Raw genomic sequence first — 26,542 nt, 5'->3', positions numbered from 1 at the left:
CAACTTTTTTACAATAAGATACGATTTGATGTAGAAAAAGGCATTTACAAAAGTAAATGCAAATAATAATAATAATTTTGCGAACTTACTCGTTTTGTAAATCGAAAGAATCTTTCGAAACTGAAAAGGGAGAACCAATTTTTTCATTTTCGTATTCAAAACGAAATGTGAATGTGAAAACCGGAGCCCCGCCGATAATTTTATATTTTGTATATTTTTTATTCTATGGTATATTCTCAATGTAGTACTATATTAATATACCAAATATATATTTCGGTATAATTTGAGGTATATTAATTTGGTATATTTTAAGAATAATACTGTACTGTTTTGCTTTTATTCGAAATGGGTAGCGGGTATCTGACAGTCTAGCACTCTCGATTATAGCTTTCTTGCTTGTTTTATATGGAGTTGCACGAAAAACGTGATTTCGCTTATCTGAGAACAACGCTTAACTAAGAACTTGGCGTTAAAATTAGCATCACCACTGATTTCAGCAGTGCGTTATATTATAATAGTATATTTAAAATTTTACCTTCCAACATTTTAGTGCAACAATAATAGCAAAACCTTAATCAACATCAATGCTAGACTGTTTTAAGTAATTGAAAATAATATGAAATTTAATAAAATAATAACCATATAATTTATATGCTTAAATTTATATGCTTAAAATAAGTCTTAAGCAAAAACGTATCATTCGCAACAGTATTATTGCGACACCAGCCGAGCCGTGCGCTGCGATTAGAACCCCACTGGTATTGCCAATTAAGCTATTTTCTAGCCAGCTTTGGCTATTTTGCATGACCTAAATCTGGAAACTACTCCATTTAGTGGGAGTCTGTTATTTTGGCTATTTCAAAAAAAACTTTCCTATTTTTAGTTACTTTAAATCATTTTTACTATTTACTTATTAAAAGCCAATTGAAAAACAGTAGACTTTAAAATTTAATGCTCTAATGTATCTATCGATTCAAATACACCACGTATACCGGTCAGCGTGACCGAATTGCGTATTTTAAATACTAAAATACTATTTACCCTGTGCAGTGTTTTGGTATTTTCTCAACATTCAAATTAACTGATTTTTGTGGTGCGTTTGTTTGTACGGTGCTCGAATGCCAAAAATGACTCAATTGTATAAACAACAAATTTGCGATGCTTGGTTGAAAGATCCTAAGTTTAAGCACTGGATTAAAGCAGCTAGACCAACTTGCATTGAGCTGAAAAATGCTGTTTTAGTATGACGTCCAAGGTATCTTCCACAGATTGGTACAATGGGAAAGTACTTAACTTCCGAGGAGGTTGGTCAAATTTTAAGCAATTTGCGTTATAAAGAAATACTATACAATTGCCTTCTTTTTTTTGACTTCTCTGGTGTGACCACCAAGCGTTGGCAACACTGAACCCCAGACCCTCTTCGGCTCATTTCGCGTGAAACAAACTGGATCTGCGTACAAATATAACAAGAGCTGTCGACAAAGAATTACAGCCTATATTTTATTGTCTCTGAGAGCCAGTGGTTCATACGGACAGACAGACAGGCGGCGATGACTCCTTCCGCCTGTTACATACATTACATTACATTACTATTGGTGGCGGATATACTAAGCCCAAAAATAATGTTGTCGATTAATGGCTATGACGCTTATGATGCGTTCGATGATTCATACATATACATATAAGCAAGACATGTAGCAATTTTGGTCGAAATTCTTAAGACAATTGACCTTTTGTCAACATACTAAAACAACTTAATTTCGCAGGTTCACGGGAACCAGTCAGGCCAGTGCTGACCTAACGCGCAGCACTCTAGTGTTAAATAAAAACTCTGGATTTTGGCGTTCGTTCGTTTTACACATATTTGATGTACTATATATATATAATATTCATATATATGTATTCAATGTTATATTCTTATTTAGATAATTTTTCAGTTCATTTGACCTGAGTTCAGCGCTGTTCCCAAATGATATAAATAAATGACTTACGAAAAAGCTATATATTTCGCAAGTTACACAAATTTTAAAGTGACAATTTTTAGGAGCGCATTTCTCACTGGTGGTTTGTAATCGGCGATTCCCTTGTATGCAAGGGAATTTCACTATTATGGCAAGCAAATCATCGTAGTAATGCTGGAAATTTTGGCACGTGGTTTGCTTTTGATTTGTATGTTAGCCTAAGTAGAGGCAATTGGTTTAAAGGGATGTTCGAGGATGCTCGACCGAGAAATATCCGCTACCCATCTCGAGTTAAAGCAAAACAGTGCATTTGGTATATTAATATAGTACTGCGTCCAAAATATACCATAGATTGCAGAATACACCAGCTATGCAGCCAATGCAACTAAGACACGTAGGAAGTAACGTCTGAAACTTGTGTCTAATCGCAATCAAATATTCAGAAATCATGAAAACAATATTTATTATTGTATTTACAAAAATCTCAACTCTAGTTTTAAAATTAATATTGTTTTTTGATTTTTATCCTTTTCGATAAAAATTAGAAAAAAGTGATATCTCTGTCTGTAATAGTCTCTGAGATCAAGGTGTTCATACGGACGAACAGATAGACAGACAGACGGACAAGGCTATATCGTCTCGCTGATCAAGAATATACTTGTATAAACTTTATAAGGTCGGATGTGTCTCCTTCTCCCTATTACATACCTTTCCTGAAGGCACAAAGTTATAATATGTACCTTTATACCCTATGTGTAGTGGGTATAAATATGAAACATTATGAAATTCGTCAAATTATACGAAAGTAAATAAAGATTTCAGCTGATCCACTAAAATTTGTTTTTTTCGAGTAGAGGACTTCTTGAAGAACCGGCAAAGGCAAATCATAGCACGGATCCGGTGCTAATTTTCTCACTATTCTGAAATTTTCTCCAATTCACTGACTAGGAGTGGGTCTTTAATGACCGCTCAAATCAGTACACGACATGTCATCAGCCGAGATATGACTACTTTCATTGGAAAGCCTGACGAATAGTTATTAATTATAAGCAGTCGACGAAAAGATGTGGATTCAGAAACGAAGATAATCTTTTTTGCTGGCAGAGTCTGGCGCTCGATGCAGTACGTGGAAAACTCATAGTGATACAGTGCCGTAAGTAATTAGTACATTAAGAATGCTATATGGTCGACTAAGGCTTCAATAGAGACGTTGTTTGTACACAATGTCACCGATAACAATGAGAAAACTCAACAGCATCATGGAAATCTAGAGAAGGCTACATGCCCAAAATGTGCAGGCACGCTTAGACCGGAATCTGAGGATTTCGAGCAACGAATTTTGAGCAACGCTGAGAATTTATAAAATCGAAACGGCTATGTTTCTGTTGTTTTTGGCAGAATCTCGTACAAAACTTCAAAGGTAAGAAAACATGTTGACTGGGCAAACAGTGCCTCGGTCTGCCACCAACGAGGAGTCTTCAATCATGTTAAATGAAAAGAATGGGCATGCTCTTTCGCTTCAGACAACGTCCAATTGCTTATACAGATAACATACTCGAAATGTTCCAGGTTATGAGATTTAGAGCATTGTGTTCTCCTTCCTTCCGAGTTATGTTTTGAGACGTAATGCTCAACGACATCAACCTGAATATCCTAAGGCCGTAAATGCAATTTGCGGGCATACTTTCGTTGATCACTGGTCTCAGTCTATGTACTCAATATTTTGGATGAGAAATCTGGCACAGGCAGTGACATTAATTCATGCTAATGGTGGATTTGACATGCGACACTGGACATCAAATTGATAAATAGTGATCTACACTCTTCAAAATATATATGAGATATTGGACAAGCCAATTTGTTAACCTGACGATTGCTCGCAAAAGGTTCATGGCATTTGATGGCAACCTAGAGCAGATTATCTAACGTTTATGGTAAAGCGATCGCAAAGGCTCTGGTTGGTCGGCCAACCAAATCATGGTTATGACTATTTTCGACCCTGTTGGACTTGTAGGACTTTTCAACATACCCGCCAAAATCTTTAAAGAATACGATGCAGACTGGTGTCATTGTTGCCAACGTAAAACAATCTACGAACAGCCCGATGTTGCGGCTAGTGTAGGTAGATGTCAGGAAATGCATATGCTTGTTAACGGAAGTGTTTATGCATATGCTACCAATCCATTCGTTTAAACTAAAGTAGATGATCAAGTTTATTTCAGTCTAGTGGCGTCAAATACAAGAGTTGCTATTAAAATCAATTTCGATACCTCGCATGGAACTCATGGCTGCTGTTTTGGGGCTGGAGTTGGCCAGATGTATCGAGTCAGAAATGCCAGTATTTTAGACAGACTCAAGGGACCTTATATGCTGGATACATTTGGATGTTAGTGTATTTCACCATTTTGTAGCACTCCAAATTGGCGAAATCTTAGAAGGATCGGACGTGAGCAATTGAAGATGGGTCCTGTCAACTCAAACTGTGGCCAACGATTGTCGTAAATGACATTTTGGCCCAAAAGAGTTGTGGCAGATCTTCACCGATCGGGAGATCCAGAGTGCCGCAGTGCGCATATCGGAAGACATTGTAACTCGCCCTGCTGTAAACTGACAATTTGAAAATTTGTAATACACATCGCGAATGACTGTAAATTACGGGGTGGAGAATGTTGGCGACAATATCTCAAATTAATTAAATTTATAATATTTTTCCATGTACATATGTACATTCCAGTATCGGGGAACCGATACCCTTTCTTTATACCCGCTACCCATAGGGTAGAAGGGTATTATAACTTTGTGCCGGCAGGAAATGTATGTAACAGGTAGAAGGAGGCATCTCCGACCCTATAAAGTATATATATTCTTGATCAGCGTCAACAGCCGAGACGATATAGCCATGTCTGTCTGTCCGTCTGTCCGTCCGTCCGTATGAAACACTGGATCTCAGAGACTATAAGAGATAGAGATATAATTTTTTCGACAGCATTTGTTATGTTTGCACGCAGATCAAGTTTGTTTCAAATTTTACCACGCCCACTTCCGCCCCGCAAATCAAAAATCGAATAACAAGCCTAATTTAAAAGCTAGAGTTGCGAATTATGGAATATACAATAATTTCTGTAGTAGTTATGATTCCTGAAAATTTGGTTGCGATCAGATCAAAAATTGTGGAAGTTATTAAAGAAATACTTTTGTATGGGCAAAAACGCCTACTTACTAAGGGTCTTAGTTGCTTTGGCCGACAATCTGGCACATTGTGCCGTTTATGGTATATTTTGAATGGTGTACTATATCGATATACCAAACACCATTTGGTATAATTTTAGTATTTTTTTAGTATTATCGGTATATTTTGAATTTTTGATTTCCTGTCCTTTATAAATTTGTGACAGCACAAAAATTAGACGAGGAATGGCGAGCTCACGCAATGCTGGATTTTTGTCAACATGGGCTTGAAGTTCAAAATAACATTGATGCTGAATGTTACTGGGGTTAAAGTGTTTCGTCTGAAAAACGCTGCGGGGAATACCTGTTTCCAAATATAACAAGTAAGAAAGTTACAGTCGAATGTGCTCGACTGTGAGATACCCGCTACCCATTTTGAATAAAAACAAAATATTGCGGCATTTTTTCTAAATATACCAAAAATACTGAAAATATACCAATTGGTATATTTGTTATATCGATATAGTACCCCATTCAAAATATACCATAAACGGCACAATGTGCCAGATTGTCGGCCAAAGCAACTAAGAGTCCTAGTAAGTAGGCGTTTTTGCCCATACAAAAGTATTTATTTAATAACTTCCACAATTTTTATTTGATCGCAACCAATCAGAAATCACAATTACCATAGTTATTATTGTACATACCAAAATACGCAACTCTAGCTTTAAAATTACGCTTGTTATTCGACTTTTTTGATTTGCGGGGGCGGAAGTGGGCGTGGCAAAAATTTGAAACAAACTTGATCTGCGTGCAAGCATAACAAATGCTTTCGAAAATTATAGCTCTATCTCTTGTAGTCTCTGAGATCCAGTGTTTCATACGTTCATTTTTTGGTTGTGCGTACGAATTGGTTAAATTTTGCAATTATCACAACAGAAATTAAAACAGAACGAAATTTCCAAAACCATTCTTAGCTCTAATTAAAGTACTTATCTAGAGCTATAAAAATAACCTTTTCTTATTTTTAAAATTGTTTCAGTTTATGTTATTTTCAATGTAAAGAGTCTCGCACGGGAGAAATTCCGTCATGGAATTACCCATATGGAATTTGAAATCAAAAAAATATTGCAAACAAATTGCAAAAGTATGTGCTTGGGATATTGACGCCAAAAAAAAGGAAATGAAAGTGATTTCAACTGTTTTTTTTAAATTGCATTTATTTAATAGACAAATGTTTGAACAGTGTGGCCATAAATTTTTGTTTTTTACACTTTCCGTGCAAAATTAGGGGTTGCCAAAAACGGTCACTCTAAAATTTGTAAAACCTGCGAAATATATTGCATTTCCGCACGTTCAAAATTTCGCTTAAAATTGCAATTTCTCTACTGCTTAAACTGAATGCGTCATTGAAATTTTCTATAAACGGTTGTGCGTAAGAGAGGAACTGGCTGCATCAGTGCTTGTCTTAAATTCAATTCAAATTATTTCTTAGATTTATTTAAAATAGGTTTGCAATTCTTAAAAAAAATTAACCAAAGAGTGAGTTGTTTATTATGCAAAATGGACATATGTAAAGTCAATTAATTATTAAAAACTAAAATTTATATAAGCCACACAATTTTTCGATGTCCTCAGTGTCGCACATTCTATTGATATGCTTCTTCTTCCTGCCTGGTCTGCTTACTTTTGCATCCCTCATCAGCTGTTAGCGTGATGCAACTTTAGTGTAAGCACTACCATCAAGAAAAGGTTATACATATAGCTTTGAATAAAACAAAAACTTGGCTGACAAGTTGGACGAATGTAATGAATAATTATGTATGTTATTTAACACGAGCTTGCATCCCTTTGACTCGACTCTGGCCTGATTAGTAACGATTTCAGCTGCTCAATGCACCTGTGAAATAAACATGTTTTGGTGGGTTTCTGTTTCTTAAGGATTTCAGCGATTTCATTTACAAGTGCAATAATTAGTTTGCTGTCATGGATTAGCAATTTCAAAATAGGGTTTTTTATTGATCGAAATGTTTGAGTTAAAAGCAGCTCTGCCAATTTGTTGACGAAATAAAAAAATCTAAGCTCACCTTTGAAATATATGGTCATATATAAACACAACCGCGTATCTTATTGGTAGGTTTTCATAGTGCCAGAGACAACTAACGTATTTTGCTTTTACAAAAATAGAAATCGCTAAATTCTACATTAATGCAAGATTGCAAATGAATTAGCCATCATCGGCTGTATCTAAGGACATCCCATCATTAAATGCAGGGTCTTGCATATGAGCATGAAGCAGCCTTACATATTTTAAACATTTTCACTTTTCATTATTTGTGAACTATAGATGGTAGATCTATATTCTATTGATTAAATAGTTAAAAATGATTCAACAAAATTAATGATCTCTTGGCTTAGTTTGACATTGTAAAGCAGCCAATGAGTTAAAACAAAGATTTGGTTATATAATACAACAAATATTGGGTGCGTAGAAAAATTTTGATTTCATATTTTGCGTTAATAAATTAAATAATTTCGCTTTACTCACTCGAGACTGCAAGAAACTTGCTTCGACATCAGCAAATAATGGGGACGGCTGGTGCTGTAGGGACGTGATTGGAACGTGAGCGTTAACTGGGATTGAAGATGCCGTGGTTGCCATTTGTTGCCAGTTTAATGGTGGGCTGGGAACAATTGGTGTCAAGCGATCTCGTACATCCTTTGGGCAAGATGATGTAATCGGAGAAGAACCACGAGAACCTTTAGGTTTCGATAAATTCAGAGGTGCATCCATTTCAGATGCATGTCCTTGAAGCCGTTTCGACTTGCTTACATCTTCGGCCGACGATGTTGGAAAATGTATTGCGATTGAGCTGTCTTCCGATCGAATATTTTGGCATCTAACCAAAAGGCGTCCACTTGCTTGCGGTGAGTCCGGTGGAGTGTGGTCATTGTACGACAATATGGTTGGTGATTCTGCTCTTGAAGATCTCACCTCAATTTCATGACTTGCGGTTATAATTTCAGGTTCTTCAATAGAACAATCAGTCGTATCAATTGCATTTCGGGATATGGCTTTATTGTTTCTTTTAATGTTGTTATCGTCATCAGTATTAATGTCATTATTGTTGCTACTACTATTCTTGTTTGTAACTGCCACTGCTGCTACGGCTAAAGCAGCTTGAATGTGAGCCGCTGCAACTGCTGCTGTGGGCCACATAGGCTGCATTGAGATGTTGTGAGCATGAATATAATTATGATTATTATGACTATGAATATGCTGTTGTTGCTGACTCACATGACCTTGACCAGCGGGAACCATACATGTTGGAGGTATTGCAGATGCACGCAGGAATGGAAGAAACGGCACTAAATTATTGCTCATTGTGTCGGATACACCATCATTGTGAAGATGTTGCTGCAATTGCAATTGCAAACGCGGAGATTGCTGTGGGGACTGCATCTGCAACTGCTGTTGACAAAGGACCCCACTAATCCCATCAAATCGTCCGGTTCCAAACTGTGCGCTCAGTTGATCGTGCAGCTCTTGTATATAATTTTCTTGGTGCAGACGCTGTACTTTCTGCAACTGTTGTTGTTGCTGCTGCTGAATACCTAATGCCTCAATATCGGTCATGGTGTCGATTTGAGTCTGAAATGGAAAACATATCGGACAGTATTAATACATGTTTAAGCAGTCCGAATAGTCCTTGAGGGTTTTAATACATATAAATAAGCAGGCAACAGCCGAGTGTGTTCGACTGTGAGATACCCGACACCCATTTTCAAAAAATATTCTAAAAGTATACCAAATTAATAAACCACAAAAATATAAAAATAATCCGAAGGCTATATTTGGTATAACGATATATTCATAATATAAATAGGGAACTAAATATAATAAATAAGTAATTAAATTAAATAGCATAAACAATTAATTTTATCTGATTGCAACCAAATTTTCAGGAATCAATAATACTGTAGTTATTATTGTATTCGACTTTATCTGCGTGTAAAAATAAAAGGTGCTATGTCGCGTGCGACCATCTTTACAGTAAAAAAAACATAACCTGAAGGAATTTAAAGAATAAGAAAAGGTTATTTTTATAACGTTAGATTAGTACTTTAATTAGAGCTAAGAATGGTTTTGGATTTTTCTGTTTTGCTTTCTGTTCTGATAATTGCAGAAATTAACAAATTCGTACGCTAAACCAAAAAATGAGCAAATTTATATATTTTATGGTAAAACAGAAAAATCAATCTTAGCTCTAAAAATAGTGTTAATCCAAAGCTTTAAAAATAACCTTCACTTATTTTTATAACCGCTACCCATAGGGTAGAAGCGTATTATAATTTTGTGCCGGCAGGAAATGTATGTAACAGGTAGAAGGAGGCATCTCCGACCCTATAAAGTATATATGTTACATATATTCTTGATCAGCGTCAACAGCCGAGACGATCTAGCTATGTCCGTCTGTCCGTATGAAACACTGGATCTCAGAGACTACAAGAGATAGAGCTATAATTTTCGAAAGCATTTGTTATGCTTGCACGCAGATCAAGTTTGTTTCAAATTTTTGCCACGCCCACTTCCGCCCCCGCAAATCAAAAAAGTCGAATAACAAGCGTAATTTTAAAGCTAGAGTTGCGTATTTTGGTATGTACAATAATAACTATGGTAATTGTGATTTCTGATTGGTTGCGATCAGATAAAAATTGTGGAAGTTATTAAATAAATACTTTTGTATGGGCAAAAACGCCTACTTACTAGGGCTCTTAGTTGCTTTGGCCGACAATCTGGCACATTGTGCCGTTTATGGTATATTTTGAATGGGGTACTATATCGATATAACAAATATACCAATTGGTATATTTTCAGTATTTTTGGTATATTTAGAAAAATGCCGCAATATTTTGTTTTTATTCAAAATGGGTAGCGAGTATCTCACAGTCGAGCACACTCGACTGTAACTTTCTTACTTGTTAAAATTGTTTTAGTTTATGTTTTTTTGTCACTGTAAAGATGGCGGCACGCGACATCCATCAGAGAATTACCCATATGCCAAATTTATTTCAAAATATTTGCATACTGACACAACATTATATGGGTAATTCCATGGCAAAATTTGTCCCGTGCGAGACTTTTTACAGTGCGCTGCAGTGAAAATAACATAAACTGAAACAAATTTAAAAATAAGTGAATGTTATTCTTAAAGCTCTAGATAAGCACTATATTTAGAGCTAAGACTGATTTTAGGAACTTGATCTGTTTTCCGATAAATTATATAATTTCGTTCATTATTTGGTTTTGCGTACGAATTGGTTAATTTTTGCAAATATCACAACAGAAATCAAAACAGAACGAAAATTCCAAAACCATTCTTAGCTCTAATTAAAGTACTTATCTAGAGCTATATATTTTCAAACTTGTTTCAGTTTATGTTATTTTCAATGTAAAGAGTCTCTCACGGGACAAATTCCGTTTTGGAATTACCCTATGCACTTAATCGTGTAAAACAGCGAAGATCAAATGTCCTATCCTAGCAATTTTTAATCATTTCCCCTTATATAATACACAAAGCTTTTCCAGTGCAATAGTGTCTGTGAAATAGTTCGTCGAAGTTCTCTCCTATCAATAAATTGAAAATGGACCTTAATATGATCCAAAGCTAACATCTATGTACATACACGCCACGCAAAGGTGGGAAGAATATACATTTATTAATATTTTATGAGGTCGGATCCTTCCAATTTATCAAATTTGATTATTATCGGAAAACAAATTTTTGTTTAGAAGCGGCAATATGAATGCATCGATTAACAGTTACAAGATTACAAAATTCATAAGATGCTAACAACACATATCCACAACTTTTGAAAAGTTACACTTTTACTTGTTTGTATTATAATTTAAACTAACCGAATCAATTTTAAACTCAATTTAATTGTATATTAATTTATAGGAAAAATTTAAGGCTTCAGTTGGATTTTAAAAATTGATTTTATTGTATTACTTATTTTTATTATATTTTTATTTATTATTATTTATTTATTACTGAGTTGTTCCTCATCAATTTTTAGGATTTATAACGCGTAATTATAACTTGAAACACGCCCAAGTTGTTATATACCGCCGACGACGATGAGAGTTGACAAAAGAAAGATATATTATTTTGAGGCTGCTATCGAAACCAACATGTCACTTGTGTCATTGATAGCGACGCAATATACTTTGCGAGTCAGAGAGCACCGCACAGTTCCTCACGTGATTGGCTGAATCCGGATCGGGCCACTAACGTTATCGCTTTGTTTCGTTTCATTTTGGACTCGGGTGCCGCTTTTGTGTTGACCGACACAATGGTAGGCAAGCCACCCTAAGAAGGCAGGTAACGATGTTGTACCGAGACACGCTTCTCTTATTTTTGCTTTTAATGTACGATTCTTCCACGTACCAGATTTCTAGAGCGACACTGGCAATTCTTTCTCGAATTTACTTATGGTATCGACGACGCATCGTTAGAAACTGATGCCCAGATGTCATTAACACATTTTGCTACACAGCTAGCCATTCACCAACTTTGCTGTAGATGTAATTGTGTGACGCGCACTGCGCAGGGCTGTTTTGTGTTCTGGTGTTAGGCGTTCCAATCGCCAAAGAGTGTATGTAACACATTTGGTACGACGGATACAGTAGTGACGTCACAACATCGGAAGAGTACGCTCACAAGTTGAGCGCAGTGAGCTAATGGCACTAGGCGTATGTGTGAATGAGCATTTATGCGCAGAGAGAGGGAGAGGACAATGTTGCGCGGCCCAAGAAATTAGCAATCTGGACGTTTTTCTCAAACTTGAGGGGCGTGCATTCGTATTCAATTGTTATGTATGTGGACTTCGTTGCATACCTATGTACATATATGTATATGTATATTGTTTCAAGTATTCTGTCGTTCTTACGTTTCTGCTGGCATGGTTTGGTTGGTGGTTGCTCAATAGTCGATGCTTCATGGGTCTTGTCATAAGTTTGTACACATGTATTTGGGTGTGTGTTCTATGTATTTGCTATAAACGTACATATATAAAGTATATAAGCAAGTCACGTCCTTTCATTTGCAATGTGTACATACATATGTATATGTAAGTTTGTAAATTATTGTACATCGTACAACGTTCAACATAAAAGGAACATCTCTGATGCTTCCAGTTTGAAAATCAATATAATGTAAAGGCAACGCCGTCACGGACGCTTATGTATGTCGGCGTAAGAGAAACGATGCGAACAAAAATCATTGTGTAGCACAATTCAGAATCGAGCAATGCAATGCACTCAGTACTCTAAAGCTTGAAGCTCCTCCCTCTATCAGAAAGAAGACAACCCTAAATCAGTCTGTAGAGCCCAGGCCACTGCGGTGGTTAATGTTTCGTTTCTCTGAGCCAATTGTCTCTTCAATAATTTGCTATTGTGACTGGATATTTCGTTTCGGTTGGTCGACGGACTTTCAACTGGAGTCTACACACATATGTACATACTAATACTGACAGCCTTTAATGGGTTGTACACATACATGTACATTTATGTATAAAAATAATATGTGAATATGTAAACGCATCAAGAACATTCAAATTACATTCATAAATACGTAAAAGTATATGTACATTTAGATTTGTGCACAATCAAGTGTACGTAGTTTACCTTGCATATGTCGATACATATGTACATGTATGTGCATATGTGCACGTGAATAGGCTAACCGTTTCAATAAGTCCATGCTACTGTTCAATGGGCTCTTACCGAACTGAGCACAAAGAATATCGAAGTCACAATTTTTCAAGACAAGCTTTAAATTGAAAGTTTACCGTTTTGTATAGTTTGTAAAAGTTACAGGAAATATATATATTTATCCACAAAAGATAAAGCTACCTTATTTTGTAAACTATCATGTCGGCATACATTCGTGTTCGTGTGGTTGATTTTGTCCGTCCCTGAAAAAAAGCAATGATCTAAACTTCATAATTTTGGCGCACAATAATAACTATAGTTTTAATAATTCCCTAAAATTTGAGACCGGTGATTTCGAATCTAGAAATATAGTACAACCTTTGTGAACAAGTATTTAATGCAACAAATACATTCCGCCTTCCACCCAAGCGACGAAGAGGCGCACCACATAACCATAAATTTCCTAGATTATAAGCTGGCAAATGAGATAAGATAGTAGTACGAAATGACAAGACGTTACTTATAATTGGATAGAAATTATTATATTGTAAATAAAAAATACGGAAAGGGTAGGGTAAAGCATAATTATCTCTAGAATGCAGAAGGGCAGAAGAAATAGGCAAAAAATAACTAGTGATTCTAATGAGACTGATTTGGCTAGTCAATTCAGAGGGATCGATTTCACCATAAATTGATTTGTACAAAAACATTATTCCAAGCCTGGTTCTACGATCAGAGAGAGCGAGAGAGAGAGGAGATTTATAAAAAGAGTTAAAGATATAATACGGTGAGTGCTAGAATCCCAGTTCAGGGCACGAAAGGCGAAAAGTAAACATTGTTTTTAGTCGAATTCTAATCTATCTTTATCTTGATCTTTATATTTGGGTCTCCAAATACAATAATTGGACGAACAAGAGAAGTTTTGTAATGTAAGGATCATTACATTTTGTAGACCAACGCTTAATAAACTATTTACTTTTACATATACTGCAATTAAGATTTTATAAATTAATTTGGCACCATGATTGGAAGCTGTCGAGCTCAGTTTGCAATCTGTGCTCATAATGAGAATCGACAGACGAAAGACATAGCTTTACATAATCAGCATACATTATACAATTTTAAGACTAATGGAAGATCGTTAATAAACAAAGTAAATAACAAGGGACCAAATGTGGCTACCTGAACCTGCCTGAGGTATATTTTAATCAATTAGAGCCTAATATTTTATTTCACAAAGCATTTTATTTAATTTATATGCGTGTTTCTAAAGGAATGTAGAAACGAATATTGAATATAAGCATTTATAGTAAGCATTAAAAAAATTTATATGTAATTCAAACACGAATGTAATACATACATATATAAAAACATTTTAGAGACTTTTTAAAAAAAATCCAATCTTTATGCGCCTTTAGCTTTTATATTCTATTTATTGTGGATATATATATATTCCTTATAACCACTTCTAACCACTTTTCGCTCGGATTTTTCGTAACGCCAGACGCAAAAGGTAAAAACATAAGAGGGAGTAAATATTTTTAGTTAAAAAATGTTCAAATGCAACTATAATCCTTCGGAAATATTCTTTTAAATTTTTTCTTTAATACTTAGTCACAACGTAGTCCTCTCAGTTAGTAACCCTCTTACAAGAACACAAAATAAAATATCCCGTCAATCCAAAAATGCTAATTTGTTATGGCATTCAAGGTGTGATGTGTGTTTTCTAGTAGTAGCAGTATACAGATAAACCATGTTTCAAACAAAAATACATTTATAAAATACAGTGTAGTCAAGAATTTTCTGAGAGCCCAAGTAAGCGAAGAAAAATTTCTGCCGGACAAAACTTCCGCAACCATGGGTGTCCGTCCAATCAAAGAAATCTCTATGAAAAAACTTTCTCCATAATATATGTACCCAGTGAATTCTCTAAACATTAGAAAAATATACCATAAAATGAAGTTTGTTTTATTATATTTGTAGAAAACAAATTTAAGCAGTAATCAATTCTGAAAGATGAGTTAAATTTAAATTAAAGTAATTGCACTAGTATTTTACTTTATAAATCAAAAATATTAGTACATACCAAAGATCAAGTTTAGCATATTACATTCATAATAATATAAATAAAAAAATATATATCAGATTGTCGTAACAATTTTTTAAAGAATCATAAAAACTTTATGATTGTATGTACTAGCTCTAAAATTATAGCATATGTATATTGCTATAATTAGAGTCACCACTCAGTTTTCCCACATTTGTTCGAGTCCCGTTTTAATGGTTCCACAGCAAAACAAGTAAGAAAGCTACAGTCGAGTGTGCTCGACTGTGAGATACCCGATACCTATTTTGAATTTAAGCAAAATATTCCGGTATTATTTTTAAAATATACCGAAAATACTAAAAACACACCAAATGATATATTTGGTATATCGATATAGTACCAGTATATACATAAATATACCATAGACGGCACAATATACCAGATTGTCAGCCAAGCAACTAAGACCCCAGTAAGTAGGCGTTTTTGCTCATACAAAAGTATTTCTTTCATAACTTCCACAAAAAACTATAGCTCTATCTCTTATAGTCTCTGAGACCCAGTGTTTCATATGGACAGAAACACATACGGACAGACGGACATGGCTAGATCGTCTCGGCTGTTGATACTGATCAAGAATATACATATATACATACAATAACAACAATAGTCGGGGGTCTGAGTTGCTTTGGCCGACAATCTGGTATATTGTGCCGACTATGGTATATTTTGAATGTGGTACTATATCGATATACCATATATACAATTTGATATTTTTAAAATTTTGGTATATTTTGGAAAAAATACCGCAATAATTTGCTTTTATTCAAAATGGGTAGTAGTATCTCACAGTCGAGCACACTCGACTGTAACTTTCTTACTTGTTTTTATACCTGAAGGGTATTATAACTTTATGCCGGCAGGAAATGTATGTAACAGGTAGAACGAGGCATCCCCGATCCTATAAAGTATATATATTCTTGATCAGCATCATTAGTTGAGACGATCTAGCCATGTCCGTCTGTCCGTATGAAACATTGGATCTCAGAGACTACAAGAGATAGAGCTATAATTTTCGACAGCATTTGTTACGTTTGCACGCAGATCAAGTTTGTTTCAAATTTTTGCCACGCCCACTTCCGCCCCGCAAATTAAAAAATCGAATAACAAGCGTAATTTTAAAGCTAGAGTTGCGAGTTGTTGTTTGGTATATACAATAATTTCTATAGTAGTTATGATTCCTGACAATTTGGTTGCGATCAGATAAAAATTGTCGAAGCTATTAAAGAAATACTTTTGTATGGGCAAAAACGCCTACCTACTAGGGGTATTTTAGTGTATAAGATCGCGATCGTTTTATGCATAATCTCTTAGTGCGTCTTCTTTAAGAATGTATGTATGAATGCACATACATTTGCGTTGCTAACAGAAAACTAATTTCTTATGGCAAGCACGCCTATTCCATTGTTGACATTGATCTTTGAAAGAGAGCACATCTGCAAGTACGTAAAGCAAAACCAACAAAGAGAGCAAAGTCAAGATCACAGTGTTGCCAACTCTAAGTGGTCATTTATAGCAGGGATGTTGAGGAAATACCTAAATACACAGGATAAATAGTACTTCAGCTTGATTTTGATTTATTGAAATCGCAAAACGTTAACTAAATGTACTTGCAGTTCGAGCTATAAATACGAGTAATCACTTCTTAGTGCGTCAAAAGGTTATGGTCGTTGTTCCTTCTAAAGGAATTTATTATTATTTTCGTGTCATAATAACAATATAATTTAGTGAGTTTCCATTTGAACTTAAACTATTTGTACCAGTTTGGACTTCGGCATACCATGGTTGGTAAAAATGGACTCACATTTGTCGAAATAAGTAACATCTGCAATGTATTGTTTATATATGCATTACCCATAAGGTAGCCATCCATATGAGCACCTAGATCTCAGAGTCTATAAGAGATAGAGATATAACTTTTCCAATAACACGTATTTCTTTCAAATTTTTGCCGCTCCCATATTCTCCCCACAAATTGACAAAACTCGAATAACAAGCTCAATTTTATAGGTTGAAATTTATGTTTATAAAATAATATGTGTTATATTAATTCGCTATATTTTAGAATTAATACGGCAACATTTTAGGTTTAGTCAAAATGGGTTGCGAGCATCTCACAGTCCAGCGCACTCGACTGTATCTTTCTTGTTTTTTAATATGTGATAAACTGTCTTTGGATTATATATAATTAAAAACTATATAATTGTAAACTCTTCTAAGCATGTGATATTGTTTATTTGATAAATTAGTGCATGTACACAAGAATTACATAGCAACATATGTTTGTAAATACAATTTAAATATTTTCAATAATGTAAATTGGCAGGATTGAATGGTTTTTGTTAAGTATATTGATTAAACTCGTGTTTATCTTACCAAAGAGCCAAAATGTAATTACAAATTATACACATACTATAAGAATGTATATCACTTTGATTTTGCTTCGTTATCGTTTTATTTCATTCGTTTTATTTGTTTAACTTGTTAATTTTGGTTATGGCATCAAAAGCGGCAAATAAGGACAACGTTGAGAATTACACCGGTGTGCTGTTGTTTGAGCTGATATAAATATATGATGATGAAGGAGAATAGGTAGGTTTCACAACAAAAGATCAAAGGACAATTTCCTGATTGTTTTATTTTGTTATTTTATTTTGTTTGCTTAATGCTTGCTATGGGCGTGTGTTGTCTTTGCTTATTTATTTATCTCTGCTTACTTTTGCCCATCGTTATTTCTATCGAAAGCTCCGTGCCCTTTCTTTCTTATATATTGTATTCACCAAACCTAGGCGAGTTGCATGTATTCGCTTTTTTCTTGAGTATTAAAAATATTGGTCGATTTTAACCTTTTATTAATGTGTTAAGTTATATATGTACATATGTATATGCTATTAGGCTATTAGCGGGTTTCACATACTCGAGCATATTCGACTGTAGCTTTCTTAATTGTTTTACTTCTATTAAATTTGCAAACCAATGCTTGCGCTTAAGGCACCTTAATCCTTTTAATTTTATCTTCTCTGGTGTTTTAATAAAAATGATGAAAAGTTGAAAGAGCAAGAAATCGAGGATATATGTATATTAGTTTTATAAAAGAAATCTTAGGGCATTACCTTTTATGCATCATCATAATTTTATAACAAATAAACATGAGCACATCATTAACGCCACGAAATGGAACACAATAGCAAGATTTGAAGTGGACTTTAGGTTGGTAGGACTTAAGTGTGTAATCCAAATGAGAGGAGAAACATCATAAAGCCTTTGTTGTGAATCGCGCCTTGTTTGCGACCGCGAACCACAGTAAATATGCAGATGTCGATGGTACAGGATGCGGAACTCATTTTATATTCATTGACGAACAACAGTGGCGTTAGGGGGTCGACAACTGTGTTACAAATTGCTCCCAAATGTTTCCACCTTCGTGTCGTTTTCATCACACTCTTGAAAATTTGCACAATGCAAGAGATGAACAACGCACATTGAAGGTGTGTCCACATAAGTATGTACATATACATATATATAGATTTTTGTTTTCGACAAGAAAAGAAAAACTCCCTAAGCTAAGAATGTCCTAAAAACGAATACTTGATACCAAACATTTTTTGATTTCAACCTTACAATTTAAGAATAGGGCATAAGCATGCCAGAACGTAGCAGTTATATGACAACACAGTAAAGTTTACATCGCGTTGATCACTGCAGGCAACAATCAAAATATACTATCTGTTTTTAAATACTAATTTCATTTTCAGAAATTTAAATCGGTAAATATATAGGGAAACAGTTCTCTTTTGATATTCGCATTAGGATTGGATAGAGTAATTCATTGGTTCAACTACCATGTAAACTTTTAATAAGTTGTTAAGAAAAGTTTCATACTACTATACTATATATGTAAATAGCAGACGAAACTTATTTGAAAAATACATAAAAATGTGTATGAAAATGAATTACTCTGTATCAAGTAGTTGAATATACTTAGAAAACAAGTAAGAAAGTTACAGTCGAGTGTGCTCGACTGTGAGATACCCGCTACCCATTTTTAATAAGGCCAAAATATTGCGGTATTATTTTTAAAATATACTGAAAATACTAAAAAATACTAAAAATATACCAAATGGTATGTTTGGTATATCGATACAGCACCCCATTCAAAATATACCATAGACGGCATAATATAACAGATTGTCGGCCAAAGCAACTAAAACCCCTAGTAAGTAGGTGTTTTTGCCCATCCAAAAGTATTTATTTAATAACTTCCACAATTTTTATCTGATCGCAACCAATCAGAAATCACAATTACCATAGTTATTATTGTACATACCAAAATACGCAACTCTAGCTTTAAATTTACGCTTGTTATTCGATTTTTTGATTTGCGGGGGCGGAAGTGGGCGTGGCAAAAATTTGAAACAAACTTGATCTGCGTGCAAACATAACAAATGCTGTCGAAAAAATTATAGCTCTATCTCTTATAGTCTCTGAGATCCAGTGTTTCATACGGACAGACGGACAGACACACAGACGGACAGACGGACATGGCTATATCGTCTCGGCTGTTGACGCTGATCAAGAATATATATACTTTATAGGGTCGGAGATGCCTCCTTCTACCTGTTACATACATTTCCTGCCGGCACAAAGTTATAATACCCTTCTACCCTATGGGTAGCGGGTATAAAACACATACAAAGCACATGATATGTATTTGCTATTGTGTATTCTAAGGCTATGGACCATATAGAACTCTCAAAAGGGTTGTAATTCTGCGTTGCAGGTCTCCTTACTCCTCGTGCATGGCGTTTTAAAACCATTGGGAGGAATTGCTGAATATCAATGAAATATTTTGCTCATGCATTAAGACATAAAAAAATAAATAAAAATTTGTATATCGCCTGTTGACGCTGATCAAGAATAAATTCTTTATGAGGTTGGAGTTGAATACCAAATATAGCTTTTGGCATGTTTCAATATTTTTCGGTATATTTAAAAAAATACCGCAATATCTACGTTGCCTATATTAAAATGAGTGACGGTTACTTTCTTAGTTTTTATGAATATATAATATATTGTAAATATTCTAACTTACAGTAAGCCAATATACCAATATTCCCATTTTTATCTTTACAATATTTTCATCTTTTCCTTTATTAGGGTTTAGAGTATTGTACAAAAGATATTGATAACGACCTTGTAAACCGGTCAATGTCGGTTTACGTTAAGACATGTCTGGAATGTTATTGAAACTTATTGACATGCCAGCTCTCATTCGGAGAAGTGTCTAACAACATCTATATATATCTATATACATATTTATATATTATATATATATTAGCTAGATTTAAAGACAGTGCAAAATTGGCAACACTGAGCCGCGGAGACTTAGGTTGTTATTGAACGATACGATTCCCAGTTGACCGCTTCTAATGTCACTGTCACCGTCAATGTCTGACACTGTAGACATTCCCTAAAGCAGTAAGGAAAACCATCAATAAATACAACAATCCCCAAGGAAGTGAAAATCCTCTCCACAATCACCCTGTGGCTTTTCGTGGCAGCAAATTACACCGATGACACGCTGCGTCATTGCTTCATTGACATAGTCGTGCCGCGTGGCGAGTTGAGGTGACGTGCGGCATTGGAATGAGTTTAGGTTGTAAGCGTAATGTTGCTGTGAATATTGTTAAAGATTTTTGTTGTTTTTTTCTGAATATTTCGAGAAAGATATTGATCAATTTGTTTTAACTACATTACAGTATTGCCTGTGTTTCTGACGACTGTACCCCATGGATATTCCCGGTGTTTTCATTTTCATTTAAACATGGCAATTAATAAAAAATCAACTTCAGCTCTCTGGCAATTAGCTACCAAGAAGAGTACTATAACTGTGAATGTACATACATGTACATAACATATGTATGAGGAAGAAGGCATCCCTGTCGTCTTAAATTATACAGCATTGAGACGATATAGCCATGCCCGCCTGCCTGTTAGTTTGCGTATAAAAGCTAGGCTTACATTTTTAATAGCGATGTTTCTTTTGATCAACCTTGTTTTCAATTTTGATCTTACAAACAATGTCGGTCCATTCTTTAGTTATTGAATCGGCGATATTACATTGAGTCGTATTGAAATATTGAATCGTTGTTACCAGTTAACCGAGCATAGGTAATAATCATGGACGGTGATAATATTATTAAATAATTTAATTAATAAATAATTAATTAAATTAAATTATTGATATTGAAAAATATGTACGCTGACGTTGCACTAGAGCTCCCTGTGACTTTTTGCTGCATTCTGAGCACTCATTCTGCTTGCTGTGAAAAGAATTTACTATTGTATAAATTAATTTAGGTTAGGTCAGAGATTAGGTCTTGTACAATTAAATACAAGTAAGAAAGCTATAGTCTAGTGTGCTCGACTGTGAGATATCCGCAACCCATTTTGAATAAAATCAGAATATTGCTCTCAAAATATACAAAAATAATAATCCATAAAAATATTTTAAAAAATATACCAACGTATATTTGGTTTATTAATATGGTACTACATACAAAATATACCAGATTGTTAGCCAAAGCAACGAAGACCCCTAGTAAGTGGGGGCCACACAAAAGTATTTCTTTAATAACTTCGACAATTTTATTTGATCACAACCAAGAATTCTCTGTTTTATAGTCTCTGAGATTTACATATATGTAGGTCTTCATACAAACAGGCAGACGGACATGGCTAAATCGTTTTGACTGTTGACGCTGATTAACTATATACATATAATATATATTTGATAGGTTCGGAGATACCTCCTTATGGCTGTTACATACATTTCCTGCCGGCACAAAGTTATAATATGGGTAGCGGGTATAATTATTTTATTTATTAATTTATTCTTGGAAAACTTCTCATTGCAATTCAGTCAAACAACGCGGCAAAATTATGCCACTATCAACGACAACTATAATACCTATTATTATTGCCCTGTAAGTTAGTCACAAACTTCAATAATTTGGTCTTTCATTTGACCGGTATACACCTTAAAATTAATTTAATACATGTTTAAAATTAGTAACATTCTAGACGCAAATTAAATTTTTTGTATACAATGCTAGAATAAACAAGTAGCAAAGCTACGGTCGAGGTGTTCGATTGTGAGACACCCGAAATATTATATATCAAAGATTTATCGATATACCACAATGTATATCCAAAACATACCATAGAATGCAAAATATTCCAGATTGTCAAGTGAAGCAACCCCGTTTTTTGCATATAAAATTATTTCTTGAAAAATTCTGTGATTTGTAACTGATAGCTATCAGTCATCATCATCATGTTTTCAGGATCAGCTTATTATTCTATGTCCCAAAAGGCTGTCAAAAGAAATTTAGATTTGGAGTACTCTTAGAAAAGATCGAGAATATTTAACGCTGGGTAGCGGGTATATCACAGTGGAGTATACTCGATTGTAGTTATTTTTTGATTGTATCTATATTTATCAAAATGGCTTTAAATTTCTTGGAAATGCTAATATTACAGTTTAAAGATATCAATGCTAAGTTGAACAAAAATTCGAAGTAAGTTTAAATGGTGTGATTCTAAATACACCAATGACCCTTACACATCACTTGAGCCCATACATTTTGTACATTTGTATTATAACAATATAATATATTATTATTATACATAACAATTGATGACCCAAGACCATTTCGGCTATTAATTTTTCAATTTCTATAACTTAAGAATTTTTTCAATGTAATTACATATGTGAATCTCCAGAAAAAATTAATTTATTTGGACATTGTAATTCGAAAAAATGAAACAAATGTTTTCAGTGGTGGAAACAACGATAAAGCTTTTCACTAGATTTGAGACTAAAATAATTCTTAAAATTGATTTCCTTATTTTATTCATTTTATTGAGGGTATATATTCGATATAAAACTTAGTATTATTATTAATTGAAAAAATGATTTGATGGTAAATGAATAAGGATTATGTTTATGTTTATCTAAACACTTTTCGATCGGAGCGTAACACCAATTGTGAAAAATAAATAAGAAAGTTATAGTAGTGCTCGACCTACCCTTTTTGGATATAAGTTAAAAGCGGGATATTATTTCTAAAATTAAACAAATTAATATATTGGAAAAAATAAAAGTATACAGCTATATTTAGTATATTGATATATTACTACAGTTAAATTTTCTAAACATACCAGATTGTTAGTCAAAGCATCTAAGACCCGATTACAGTAGGTTTTTTGCCTCACCAAAGTATTTCTTAAATAACTTCTAAAATTTGTATTTTTCTGATCGCATCCAAATTTACAAGATGCATAAATAATGTCTGTCTTCGATATATTTTACTATTTTCTATATGTTAATGTAATATATGGTTTTGCTTTTATTTGTTGAGAAGAGGTAATAGGTATCTCACAGACTGGCCCTCTTACTTATTTAATAGTATACTCTTACCTTGTAATTTTGGTAAGTAGGACTAGATCAATAAAAATGTAACTACCTAAAACTCTGGTTCATCTAGATCTTTCTTAACTACAGTTGTGTATTTTAGGTTAAACTTCAAACTACTCTCAACATTAATGTAATTAACATTAATTAAAAGAGGAGATGGGAGTTGAGAGAGTACATAAGTCCAATAGCATTGCTGTAATGCCTATCTTATACGGTTGCAGGGCACGTGACGGTCATTGAAAAAGAGTATTGTAGAATAGCAAGTAAATCCTTTAGTAGCAAGGGGTAAAATTAATAAAAATGAATTAAAAATGTGGTTACACCGCGCGTTGTTCACGACGTTGATCCACTTGACGTTGCCTTTATTCTAATTACAATACCCACTCAAAAATAAGCTTTGAAAGCAGCCACCCTGCGCTCACTGCACCTACTGCCAATGTCAAGCGCAAAGGTCTCTCAAGCAAAAGTCGCGGCAAAGCTTATGAGATGCTCTTATCGATGAGAAATGTGAAAGTAGGAATGGGCAATAGTCAACAATGAGAACAACAAAACAGACTTCGCAACTTCGGTTTCGTCCCTGTGTTTCGGACCACCTAGTGCGTTGAGGGTAATTGTTTTTCTTTATTTGTCAGGGGTTTTTCTCTGAACGCTACCCTTGTCTTAATCGTCTTCGTTCTTGCTCAGACTTCGAATGTTCTGCATTCTGCATCCTGTGTCCGCGTCAATTCAATTACGTGTTATTTCACGTTCACACTTACGCTGCCGTTGACGGGACACGCATGATGTTGGCGGTAGCTTCACTTTTGACGAACATACATATGTAGCTTAGTACTATGTATTGGATGTATTCACAACCGGGAGAGAATAAAATCATACAGGAAATTCATATACAAATTGGAGGAAATTGAAATTTGAATTGAAAACATGATTTTTTATAAATTATTATGCTGCTAGTGTGTAATGTGTTATTATAAGGTATACGACGAGTATGTTCTTGTTCCTATTGCTTCATTATGCTTCACAAGGTGACAATGAAAACAAAAGCACATGTGTTAACCCCTTTCTTTGTTTGTGAGCAAGGCGCATCGGTTGTATTCGATCAAATATTAGTCACCCTGTTTGCCCTGCCGCCCACACACAATTTTCATTTGATGTAGCAGAATAGGTTGGCAACAAGAGCTTGTATTCATATTATTCCAAAACAATGGCAACTCTAATGATGGGGAAAGCACCCAGTCTATGGACAGATGATTTAATCTGCGACTACAAAGGGCAATATAGCATTCAAATTAGATGCTCATTGTCGTACTTTGTTACCAGAGTAGCGACGATGGCAATGAAGGTCCTGAAAGCTAGAAGCTTTGTTCTCTCAAACAATGACCAACAAATGATTCTTACAGTCCACTGTACTTTGTACTGTTATCAGTGGATCATAAAGTCTATAAAATATTCTGGATTGTGCTCATACATACACGGGACGTGATTGCTCTTTAGCTGTCAATAATACAATACGAGTAAGAATATGATTATGATCATCAATCTTCATCCATTACCTCAAACTAAGAAATAATGTCAAATGACAGTTGAACTCTATTGAAATATGTAAGTCTAATCCAATAAAATTCACAATCGTAAATGTTCTCTAAAATACCATAAACTACTTACCAGATGCTGACCTCGAGTTAAAGTTTTATCATAAAAGCGTAAATAAATATAATAACATGCGTATATTGTGTTACAAAACCACCAATTGTTTGTTCCGATATTCTCCATTGTCCAGACGATTTTTAAGGGTCTAAGTGTATTTGAATAGATGTGCGAAAACCCAGCTTATGCTACGAAAATTAATAGATAGAAAAAGGCCCAATGGGACCCAATGGGACGCGGGGATACAAACAATTGCCTTAAATGCAAACTATAGCTGCAAATCTAAAATATGTACGATAAATTTACATTTTCCAATTGTTAACATAGCAAAATCAAATCTCATCATTTTATTCTTTACGTTCGGTAAATTGCGATTGCTTTAAGTAAACATCGAGGCACAAAGAATTATTGATGTTGTAAATCGAGTTTTATCTAAAGTACAAACTGTCACGACATGCGTCAGATGCCACAAAATGGAAGAAGAAAGCGTAAGAAGAGAGAGACGAGGTATTCTCGGCAGAGATTCCAGTTCTGAATTTATCTGGGAAAATTCTGTTACATTTCTTTTGCCCATAATAACTTAAAATACAATCGACAAGGTCGATGCTGATGTAGACTTAACATTTAATTTTCATGCGTATGAGACTGTCAGAATTATATCACTATAAATATTTTTCATATCTAAATATAACATTTATGATATACCCGAACGAATAATTTATAAAAAGTTCGAAATTTTTGACAAAATATAAAAAAATTCTAGAACAAAGGCGCAGCAAACATAAGATATGCGCACTTCTGTCTCCCTCTACTCAACCCAAATACCGTACCATATAAACAGCAACACATGGAGGAACTACCATTCATCATTAATAAAAGCATCACCATGATATATTTTTGATTTTTTTTTAATCTATTTAACAATAAATGTGTTTTCAATTATGACTGACTAGGTTTGTCAATATACCCGTTACCAATCGAAAAAAGGTACATATTATAGCTTTGGTAAGAATAAACAGCATTTTAGCTCTCCATGTAACGAAGTACATATATGTATATACATACATATTACTTAGATTGTATAATTCCTCAGGTCATAGGCAGTTCACTTCAATAATTTTGAGCAGTAGTGGATTTTGGGAAATGTGAGCAAAGGGATGTTTTATAGACATTGCAATTCACACTTCTCGAACAGCTTAAGTGCCTTAAAGTCTTTGAATAATGAGTGTCGAACGTGTTTATTTAGTTTCCAGCTGTCTAGTGTTATTACAACTTTGACTAAGTCAGACAGTAATGAGAATAGTTATAGAATTAGATATGCTTCATAGTAGTTGCTCATAACCTCACCATAGTTAGATGATACTTATTGAAGAAGTTTGAAGAAGAATAATTTGAAACTGTAGTGATAATTGTTGTAATACATTGTTGGAATTATCGACAGCATCATTATCGTGGTACATAAATTT

General features: G+C 34.4%; 1 protein-coding gene and 1 long non-coding RNA gene across 6 annotated transcripts in view; one reads left to right on the top strand and one right to left on the bottom strand.

Moving 5' to 3' along the window:
* LOC133846896 (transcription factor SOX-5) overlaps positions 1–26,542 on the bottom strand; it is a 36,344-nt gene that overhangs the window by 2,004 nt on the left and 7,798 nt on the right. Inside the window, exons 4-5 of one of the 5 annotated variants that reach the window (XM_062281608.1) lie at positions 8,428–8,781; positions 7,678–8,352 (exon numbers count right to left, since the gene is read on the bottom strand). In XM_062281608.1, the coding sequence (XP_062137592.1) occupies positions 7,678–8,352; positions 8,428–8,781 (1,029 nt within the window). Of the gene's footprint in view, positions 1–6,910; positions 7,030–7,677; positions 8,782–10,109; positions 10,207–11,581; positions 11,663–26,542 lie in introns of those variants that run through there. The other 4 variants (XM_062281609.1, XM_062281610.1, XM_062281611.1 and 1 more) reach the window with 4 other exon arrangements.
* On the top strand, positions 23,231–23,742 carry LOC133846898 (uncharacterized). Its single transcript, XR_009895050.1, has 2 exons — positions 23,231–23,470; positions 23,530–23,742. It is a non-coding gene; the product is annotated as an uncharacterized LOC133846898 (long non-coding RNA).

The sequence above is a fragment of the Drosophila sulfurigaster genome, chromosome 4 (genome assembly GCF_023558435.1).
Source record: "Drosophila sulfurigaster albostrigata strain 15112-1811.04 chromosome 4, ASM2355843v2, whole genome shotgun sequence".
Lineage (NCBI taxonomy): Eukaryota > Metazoa > Arthropoda > Insecta > Diptera > Drosophilidae > Drosophila > Drosophila sulfurigaster.
This window is presented reverse-complemented; position numbering and strand designations above follow the sequence as displayed.